This window comes from Malurus melanocephalus, unplaced genomic scaffold (assembly GCF_030028575.1).
Source record: "Malurus melanocephalus ecotype Western Australia unplaced genomic scaffold, MMel_1.1 scaffold_1032, whole genome shotgun sequence".
Lineage (NCBI taxonomy): Eukaryota > Metazoa > Chordata > Aves > Passeriformes > Maluridae > Malurus > Malurus melanocephalus.
In genome coordinates, this window is record NW_026624264.1 from 83,611 (window position 1) to 93,156 (window position 9,546).

Below are 9,546 nucleotides of genomic sequence, written 5' to 3' on the forward strand. Positions count from 1 at the left end.
TCCTAATGAGGGGTTATTGGGATAACCCCATTAATAACGGGGTGTGTCCCAGCCCGGGATCCACCCTCTGCCYGGAGGATCCTGGGGCGATTTCGGGCGCCTTTTATCCCCCAATAAATGGGAATTCTCAGGGCCAGGAGCGGGGAAAGGGAAAGATCTGCCAGGAGAAGCTGCGGGATGGGAATTCGGGACGGGAATGGGGGATCAGGGTCATCTCGGAGATCTTTTCCATCCCAAACCATCCCGGGATCCCACGGAAACCCGAAAAGGAGCGACAGCCATAAAAAATGGGAATGGTGGGAGAGAAACAGTCAGGGTGGGGTTGGGGGAGGCAGGAAATGAGGGAAAGAGCAAAGAAAGGGAAAAATTGATGGGAAAATGCATTTTCTGAGGGGTCCTTGGTTTTCCAGGCTACCAATCAAAAAAAATCATAATATTAATATTGATATTGATATTGATATTGATAGTAATAGTAATAGTAATAGTAATAGTATTAATAATAGTATTAATAATAGTATTAGTAATAGCAATAGCAATAGTAATAGTAATAATAATAATAATAATCCCTAGAGGTGTCCAAGGAATTCCTGAACATTGGTCTGGGATCTGACAAATCTTTGACTCGATTTTGGAATTCTTTCCCAACCGCAATAATTCCGGGATTTCCCTTTAATTTTTATTAATTTTTTAACTAAAAAAAGGAATAATTTCCATTTCTCTTCTTCCTGAGATCGTCCAACCCCTGGAGCCGGACGCGCTGGAGCCGATGAGTCAAACCCGTGGTTTTTGGGTCCGCCCCACCCATGACCTCGTTTTTTTTCCCAACGTTTTTTTCCTTGGCGAGCCAAACGGGAAATGTGGGATCCGCGAGGTGCCCCGGGCTCAGGGAGGGCTGATCCTATGAGATATCGGGGTGTTTTCRTCACCCTGGGGTGGTGACACCGTCACCGGGATCGGGAACGGGGCTGGGAAATTGGGGCAGGTGGAGACGGGGGTGGGGTGAGCAAAGGGGGTTGTGGAGGTTCCCAAAATGCATCGGGAAAAATTGAAATATGGGATTTTTGGAGGGGGTTGTTTTAGTGGGAAAATGTTTGGAGGGGATCGGGATCGGGGAAGAAATTCCCATAGGGATGGCCAGTGGGATGGGTGAACACAGGGAAAGAGAAATCTGGCAAAAATAGGGAAAAACCACCTCAAAAATATGGATAAACTTCCTGAAAAATATGGATAAACCTCCTCAAAAATACGGAAAAACCTCCTTAAGAATATGGATAAACCTCCTCAAAAGTACGGATAAAACCACCTCAAAAATATGGATAAACCACCTCAAAAATATGGATAAACCACCTCAAAAATATGGATAAATCTCCATAAAAATATGGAAAAGAGAACGAGGAAACCGCTGTGGTAATGCCAGAAGAATTTTAATGGGAAGGGATAGAATGAGACTGAAATAAAATATAACAAAATAAAGTAAAATAAAATGAAATAAAGTACAATGTAAAGGATGCAGGTGCAGGTGAAGATTCTTCACTTTAATCCTGGAATTTTGGGATGGTTTGGGTGGGATCACCCAGATCCTCCTCCCACTATCCCAGATTATTCCCACCAGGCCCTGGACACTCCCAGGATGGAAAAATCCACATTTTTTCTGAGCAAACTTTTCCACAGTGTTAATTTTTTACATAAAAATAAATCACTTCCACACCTATTTTTCTTGTTTTTATTAAAATTAAATGGAAGGAGCTTGGATTTATTCCCTTTCCCGACTTCCCCACAGTGAAAGTGAAAGTCAGGAAGTAGCGGCGGGATTGTGTTCACATCCATCCCAAGGAAAAGGGAATTTCCTGATGAGTAATTCCCAGAAAAGCCGAGTCAGGYTTAATTAAACCTGGCAGGGAAAGGCTTGGTTGGGCCAGACCACACTTGGGGCCTTCCTGCCTCGATTTCCCGGGAAAACCAAGAAAAAAAAGAACAAATTTGCTCCCACAGATCAAATTCTCACCCTCAGGTTATCCCAAAATCAGCAGAGAGGGAATTTCGTGGCTTTATTTTGCTGCTTGGGAACGCCTGAGGGGGGAAAACACAACTTGAAAACCTCAACCTTAAAAAAACAAGACTGAAGATTCCCAAAACTGCTTGGGTTGGGGTTGGATCCGTGTTACACTTCCAGCACCTCTTCCTCCTCCTTTTTTCCTATTTCTACATTTCCATTTCCCATTTCTCTATTTCCATTTCCCATTTTTGGATCCATATTTCCCATTTTCGGATCCATATTTCCCATTTTCAGATCCATGTTTTCCATTTTCAGATCCGTATTTCCCGTTTTCGGATCCATATTTTCCATTTTTGGATCCATATTTTCCATTTTCAGATCCGTATTTCCCGTTTCTGCCTTTTCCATCTCCGGAATCTCCCCCTGGCTCCCGTTTCCCGCTGGCTCCTGGCTCCTGTAGCTGCTCCTCCTGCACGGGTGGATCCAGCGGGAGCTGAAAATGTAGGAGCAGCGCGACCCTCGCCGGGAGCCAAATTTTGGGGTGAATCCCCCGGAATATGGGATTTGAGCTCCCAGGGATCTCAGGGAAACTCCCATTTCTCCTTCCGACATTCCCAGGGTTCCCAACATGGTTTCTTGTGGCTTCACCCCAAGGATTGGCCCAGAGCTGAATTTTGGGATGAATCCCCCGGAATACGGGATTTGGGCTCCCAGGGATCTCAGGGACATTCCTGCTTCTCCCTCCGACATTCCCAGGGTTCCCAACATTGTTCCATGTGGATCCACAAGGATTGTCCCAGAGTCGAATTTTGGGACGAATCCCCCAGAACGCGGGATTTGAGCTCCCAGGGATCTCAGGGAAGCTCCCACTCCTCCTTCTGGAATTCCAGAGGTTCCCAGCACCATCCCATGAGGATCCACCCCAAGGATTGTCCCAGAGCCGAATTTTGGGACGAATCCCCCAGAACGCGGGATTTGAGCTCCCAGGGAAGCTCCCGCTTCTCCCTCCGACATTCCCGGGGTTCCCAACATTGTCCCATGTGGATCCACCCCGAGGATTGGCCCAGAGCTGAATTTTGGGACAAATTCCCCAGAACGCGGGATTTGGGCTCCCAGGGATCTCAAGGAAAATCCTGCTCTTCTTTCTGCAACTCCCGAGCTTCCCAATGTGGTCTCTTGAGGATCCACACCAAGGATTGTCCCAGAGTTGAATTTTGGGACAAATCCCCCAGAACACGACTCCGGACACGACGTTTCCATCCCGTGTGACCTCGGGGACTCTCCGGCCGCTCCGTCCGGCGCTCCCGGCGGGCCCAGCACCGTTTCCTGCGGGCAGGAGCTGAGGATGGGCCCCGGGAAGGTGACGAGAACCGGGGGAGGGAAGATGATGACCCTGGAAGAGCCRCAGGAAACCACGCAGGGATGGCTGGAACCGGACACCGCCGGCCGTGGGCACGGCGCCGAGAATTCCGGACACATCTGGGAAAAGTTATGGAGAACCTGCAGGGAAAAAACATCAAAAATGTCTTGGAATTGGGAAATTTGTTCCTGTTTAGTCGTAAATCCCAGTGGGAGAAAGCCTGGTCTGGTTAATATTTATTTTAGTTTTAAATTTCATTTTAATTTTAATTTTACTTCTAAAATCTTATTCGGGCCAAAATTTTTTTTCAAATTCCACTTCATTTTCATCGTTGTTTTAAAAATCGTATTCGTTTTTTTAACTTGATTTTTGATTAAAAATTCTGTCGAGTTTTCATTGTTGTTTTTTCATTGTCAAATTGAAAATTTGATTAAAAATTCTGCAGAATTGTCATTGTTATTTTTTAAATGCCATTCTATGTTCGTGTTTTATTTTTTTTACAATTTTTATTTAATGTTTTAACTTAATTCTAAAAGAAATCATTTCATTTTCAATGTTACTTTTCCGTTTATTTTTTAAATCCTGATTTTCAAAATCTTGTTAAAATCCTTATTATATCCTTAATTATTAATTCGATTTTTAATATTAGCTATTTTCTTAAAATTAATTTCATTTTCCAACAATAATTATTTAATTTTTAATGTCCTATTTTTCCAATTTTCATTCCGCTTTTTAATGTTACTTTTAGACTGAACTCCGGGCTCTGTTCCCCCTTTTCCCCTTTTTCCCACCCGCCTCAACTTTCCCAAAAAACCCCACCCCGGTTTTATCCCACCCTGGATTCCATGATTTTCCGGCCCTTCCCGGGATGATTTGTTTATCTCGGTGTGCCCAACCCTCCCTGGATAATTATCCCGAGCAAATTCCAGAGCTCGGGATCGCTCCCGGATCCGCGTCCGGAGCTCTTCCTTCGCCCCCAAAAATCCTCAATTTTCTCCCGAAATTCCTGGGAAAACCCTTCCTCTTAAATCCCAGAGACCCCTCCTGAGCTGAGAACTCCACGTGGAATTTTTGTGCCCAATTTATTCTTTTTTCCCCCTGGATCCTGAACTCATATTTTTGAGGAATTAATTCCAGAATTTATCCTGGGATTTACCTGCCGGGTTAAAAGCTACGGATGATTCCCAATAAAAATTTTTAATTTTTTGTCCCTGGAGAATTCCAGGCTCTTCCAGAAGCTCCTTCGGAGGTAGGTGTTGGGTTAAGCCTTAAAATTCCTGTTTTTCTCCAAAGATTCTRCTGGAAAAGTYCAGGGAATTCCCATTATTTATCCYATGGGGTTTTCCATGGAGATCAAAWRCTCTTTTSGGASAATTCCCWAAGTTTTTGGGTGGGAAAACAACAGAATTGGAGTTTTCTTCTTCTCAAAAATGGAGTTGTGCACCAAAGAAATTCCCTGGCCAGTTGGAAATTTGGGGGAAAAAGCAAATTTTTAGGGAAATGAGCTCTGGTTTGGATCATTTTGGCAGGAAAATAAGGARGGAAATATTTTCCTCCCTTTTTATCCCATTGAAAATTAAATCTTATTTATGAACAATAATTTTATTTTGGGGGGAGGGAAGGAAAATCCCAGGTTTTCTCCAAATTTTTTATGGAAAAACACGAATAAAATGTTACTGACCATCCTGATTTATGGATGATCTGACCTTCAAAATCCTTTCTATCCCCAAAAATATTCCACGATTTTGTGACAAACTCATCCAAATCCCACCGGAATTAAAAACTGAATTTTGAACTATTTATTGTTAATTGGTAACGGATTAAAACGGATTTTTTTGGGGATTTTAACAAGAATTCCCGCCCCCATTGATACATTTTTAAGGCTGGGCTCCACCCCAAACATCCAAATTCCAGGCAGGAAAATCTCCTCTGGAATTTTTGGAGTTGCAAAATTCCTGCTTTTTTTTTTGTTTTTTTGGTTTTTTTTCCCAAAAAAATTTAATTCAATGGAAGTGAGAGAGACTTACCAAAATATTCCAGGAAAGAATCGATGGGAATGGCCGGGGCGGCCCCGAATCCCGGGAGTTTTATAAGAACCCCCGAAYTCCCGAGGAAGCTGAGCCAACCTCCGGCCACGAGGTTTTAATGGCTCTTCCCTCATGTGTAATAATCTTAATTACCGCTAATTATTTTTGGGGTTGTTTACCCCCCTCACCCTCCATTATTCCCGTTTTCCATGGGAAATCCTGTCACAGACGGAATTTCTTTGCGGTTTTTGCGGGGGAAATATTAATTTCGGGAGCGGTTTTAGGGATTGTGGCTGGATTTGGATTCCTGGGATTAATCCTGGGGTGGTTTGGGTGGAAATGGAATTAAATCTCAGCCAATTCCAACCCCTTTTCCGTGGGCAATTCCCACAATTCCCACTCAATTTTTCCTTGGGCTAAAAGCGCCTCGAGGGAGATTTAAATATGAAGGAGAAAAAAAAAAATCCTGTGGATGCTGGAAAATCGGGGAGTTTTGTGGAGTTTTGCTGATTTTTCCAAGGATTTGGGCGGATCYTCGGAGCTGAGGGAATCCCAGAAAATTCTGGAATGGCTCGGGATTTTTGGGACGGCTCCGGAATATTCCCCAGCGAAGGAGAYTCCACAAATTCCTGGATAATTTATTCCGACGAACTGGAATTTCCTGGGAATCAATTCCTGCCCCTGGAAATTCCCCCCAGGCTGAGCCGGCACCGCTTCGGCGCCAATTTGGGGAGGATTTTTGAGGAGAAATCCATTGGGTTTTTGTTTGAGGAATATTCAAAACACCCGGAGCGGGGCTGGAAAACAACATCCTGTTTATTTYTGGAGTTGTCTCTCCCATCCGGGAGGGAATATTCCAAGAGTTTTCCTGGGATAATTTGTTATTTATATCGCAAATGTTTTTGTTTTTTTTTTATGCAACGCTTTGCATGCCTAAATCTCTCATGAATATTCCTGATATGTTTTGACGCTGTGTGGGAACATCATTATTGGGATTTTATTTCCTTCATCCTGTCACGAAAGACGATTCCAGGTTCTTATCGGCTTTTCCAAAAATAAAAATAAAAAATTCAGGCCCTGGAATTTCTCCTTCCCAATGGGAACTGATCCCTTCGAGCTCTGTTATTGTGGATTTTTGGGATTGTGGTGAAAATCCCAAATTTGTGCTTTGATAACCTTCCTCATTAAGAGCAGCAAAAATCCCGGGGGAAACCGGGAATTTCTGTTCCTAAACAGCAAAAATCCTGGGAAAACCCGGGAATTTCCGTTCCTAAACAGAAAAAGAAACCAGGGGAAAAAATGGGAATTGCTGTTCCTAAACAGCAAAAATCCCGGGGAAAATGGGAATTTCTGTTTCTAAACAGCAAAAATCCCTGGGAAAATGCGAATTTTTGTTCCCGCGCCGCTTAACCTGCAGAGCCCCCAAACCTCCCCAAACTTGGAACTCATTTTAACCTCCCGGTTTTCCTCGTAGGAGGAAAATCCATCAGAATTCCCTCCTGATTTCTGGAATCGGGGACGGCTCGGGCTCCTTTGGGATTCGGGAACGGGAACGGGACGGGGATGGAATTCCGCCCGCAGTTCGCTCTGTCCCCACAAGGCGGCAGCACCGCCCCGCGGAGTTTTTGGGGTTCCCCGTTCCCTTTCCCCAAAATCCGTGACYTTTCCAGGGGCAAATCCCACCCGGAAAACCTCGGTATGAGGGAGAAAAAGGAGCGGGAGAGCCACGTGGAGGGAACGGAATTCGGGCACAATTTCGCGGCTGCTTTGGGACTTTTTTGGGGGTTTTATTTCATCCCCGTTCTCGACATCAAATCCGCGGAATCGGGAGCTCGGATTTTTCCAATTAAACTTTTTTCCCCTTCTTCCTTCCCCGTTTTTGGGGGGATCGTGGAGCAGCTCTGCCGGCAGGAAAGGCTGAGGGAATTGGGATTTTTCAGCCTGGAGAGGTTTTGGGGTGACCCCACTGTGGTCTTGCAGGACCCGAAGGGGCTGCGGGGAATATGGGGGGAGATTTTTCCCAAGAAAAAGGGAGAATGGGTTCAGATTGACCGAGTGGAAGCTGAGGAAGCTGAAGAAATTCCCGTGAGGAAAATCGTCCCATTCTCACAGTAAATCCACAGTAGTGAACCCAGCCCAAAAATTAAGATTGTTTTCCTTGTTTTACCCAAAAGAGTAATGCAACAACAGGGAATGGCTTTATTGGGTGGGGATTTTTTTGGTTTTTTTGGGTTTTTTTCTTTTTTCTTTTTTTTTTTTTTTTTTTTCTTCCCAGGAGAAGGAATTAGAAACAATTTTAAAAGATGGAAAATAAACCAGGCAGAGATCAGGAATCCATCTGCAAACCGGAGTTTAATGGGAATGGTACAACCGGAGCGGGACTGATCCCACAGCGGTAAAAACCGGGCGCAGACGTTGTCCCAAAGGTGCCGGTTTGAGGTTCCGAGGGGTTCAGAGCCCCTCAGCCTCTCCCCAACACCTTCCAGGCGCTGGAAAATCCGAATCGGGGGCGAAATAAAACGGCGAATTCACTTTACGGGGCACAATAAGGGGAAAAAATGCACTTGGGGGGCAGGAACGGGATGGGAGCCGGGAATCACCGCAACTCTCGGCTCCATCTCCCGCCGGATTCCCGAAATCTCCCGCTCCTCCTTCACCAGAGCCACTTGGAAGCGCAGCGGCTTTTCTTGGAGTGGCCGGAGCGCTTGGCCGCGCTCAGGTGCGAGGAGCGCGGGGTCACTCGGACGTGGGGACAGCGGGTTTTGCTCAGGTGCTGCGCCGAGGAGGAGCCCTTGGTTTTGGCCACCTCCGCGGGCATCTTGGCCACCTCCTTGAGCGGGCGGCGCTCGGGGGCGGCTTTGGCGGGGCCATCGCAGCGGGCGGAGCTGCTCAGGAGCTGCTCGGAGCGGTACGAGGTGATGCATTCCTGGGTCGGGTAACCCTTGCAGCAGCGGTGCTGCGCCAGCAACTCGCGCAGGAAGGACGAGTGGCCGAGGCTCGGCTGAGGGGGACACTCGGTGACCCCTCCGAGGGGCAGGGAGTAGCCGCTGATCAGCTCCGGGCAGCGAGACGGGCATTTGGCCACCCTGTGCGAGCGGCACTCGCCCCGGCAGGACGCCGAGGATCTGATGCCGCACGGGGGGAAGCGCAGCTTGCCCGGTTTGGGGCAGCGCGGCGCGCACGGCGGGAGGCTCCGGGMCACGCGTTTTTTGTCGCCGCGGGGGCTCTCCGGGACCGGCAGGGTCTGAGTGGCCCTCGGGGCCACCTCCCGGCGGGGCAGCAGCCGCGTGGTGTCGCAGGGCTCMGGGTAGAGCAGCAGGCATTTCTGCACCAGCGGCCGGCACGGCAGCAGCGACACCGCGGTGCCACCGGGGGGGCCTTGGGGACACGCGCGGGCCGGGGCTTGGGGACAGCTCTGCCAGCGCGGTGGCACCGGGCCCTTGGTGATGCTCAGGGGGTGGCAGGTGTTGGTGAAAACCTCGGGCTGCGGCGGGAGGGTCTCCGTGATGAATTTGGGGAGCTGCGGGAGTTGCGGGAGGGTCTCCGTGATGAATTTGGGGAGCTGCGGGAGGGTCTCGGTGATGAATTTGGGGCCCGGCGGGAGCTGCGGGAGGGTCTCGGTGATGAATTTGGGGCCGGGCAGGAACAGGGACGGGCAGCGTTCACCGGGGTAATGCATGGTGGGGTGAGGGGGTCCTAAACCTGCGCGGGAGAGAGCAGAAAGCGTTAATTTGGGTGAGTTTGGGGCGGTTTTGGTGATCCGGCAGCAAAACCCGCCCGCGCCCCGCTCTCCTCACTCAACCCGGGGCGTGCTCAACAAAAGCGGGGAGAAAAATCCCTCCCCTGCTCCGGCCCCTGAAAAAAAAAAACCAAAAAACCGCAGAATCGCAGCCGCCCGAGGTCGGGAGGTTCGTGCCGCCCTTCAAAGCTCCGCGTTCCCCCTTCCCCAACCGGTTCGTGACTCGCCGGGGCCCTCCCTGRGCCGCCCTTTCAAATTTGGGCTGCGGTGACGCCTCCCCGATGAAAGCGGAGCCCAAATTGAGGGCGCGGTGCCCAGGAATGTCCGGGCGTGGCCACCAAGCCAAGCCGAGGATGATTTTGGGGCTCTCGGGAGGTCACGTCCGACCCGTCCGCGATCCCAAAGGGATTTGGGGCCTGGGATG

General features: G+C 48.5%; 1 protein-coding gene across 1 annotated transcript; it reads right to left on the reverse strand.

The window, feature by feature from the left end:
• Nucleotides 1-7,716: 7,716 nt before the first annotated feature.
• On the reverse strand, nucleotides 7,717-9,105 carry LOC130586000 (uncharacterized). The gene has a single exon (XM_057386701.1). It carries the CDS (start codon nucleotides 9,060-9,062, stop codon nucleotides 8,037-8,039), a length of 1,026 nt encoding a protein of 341 aa, XP_057242684.1. The 5' UTR covers nucleotides 9,063-9,105; the 3' UTR covers nucleotides 7,717-8,036.
• Between the last annotated feature and the right edge of the window lie 441 nt (nucleotides 9,106-9,546).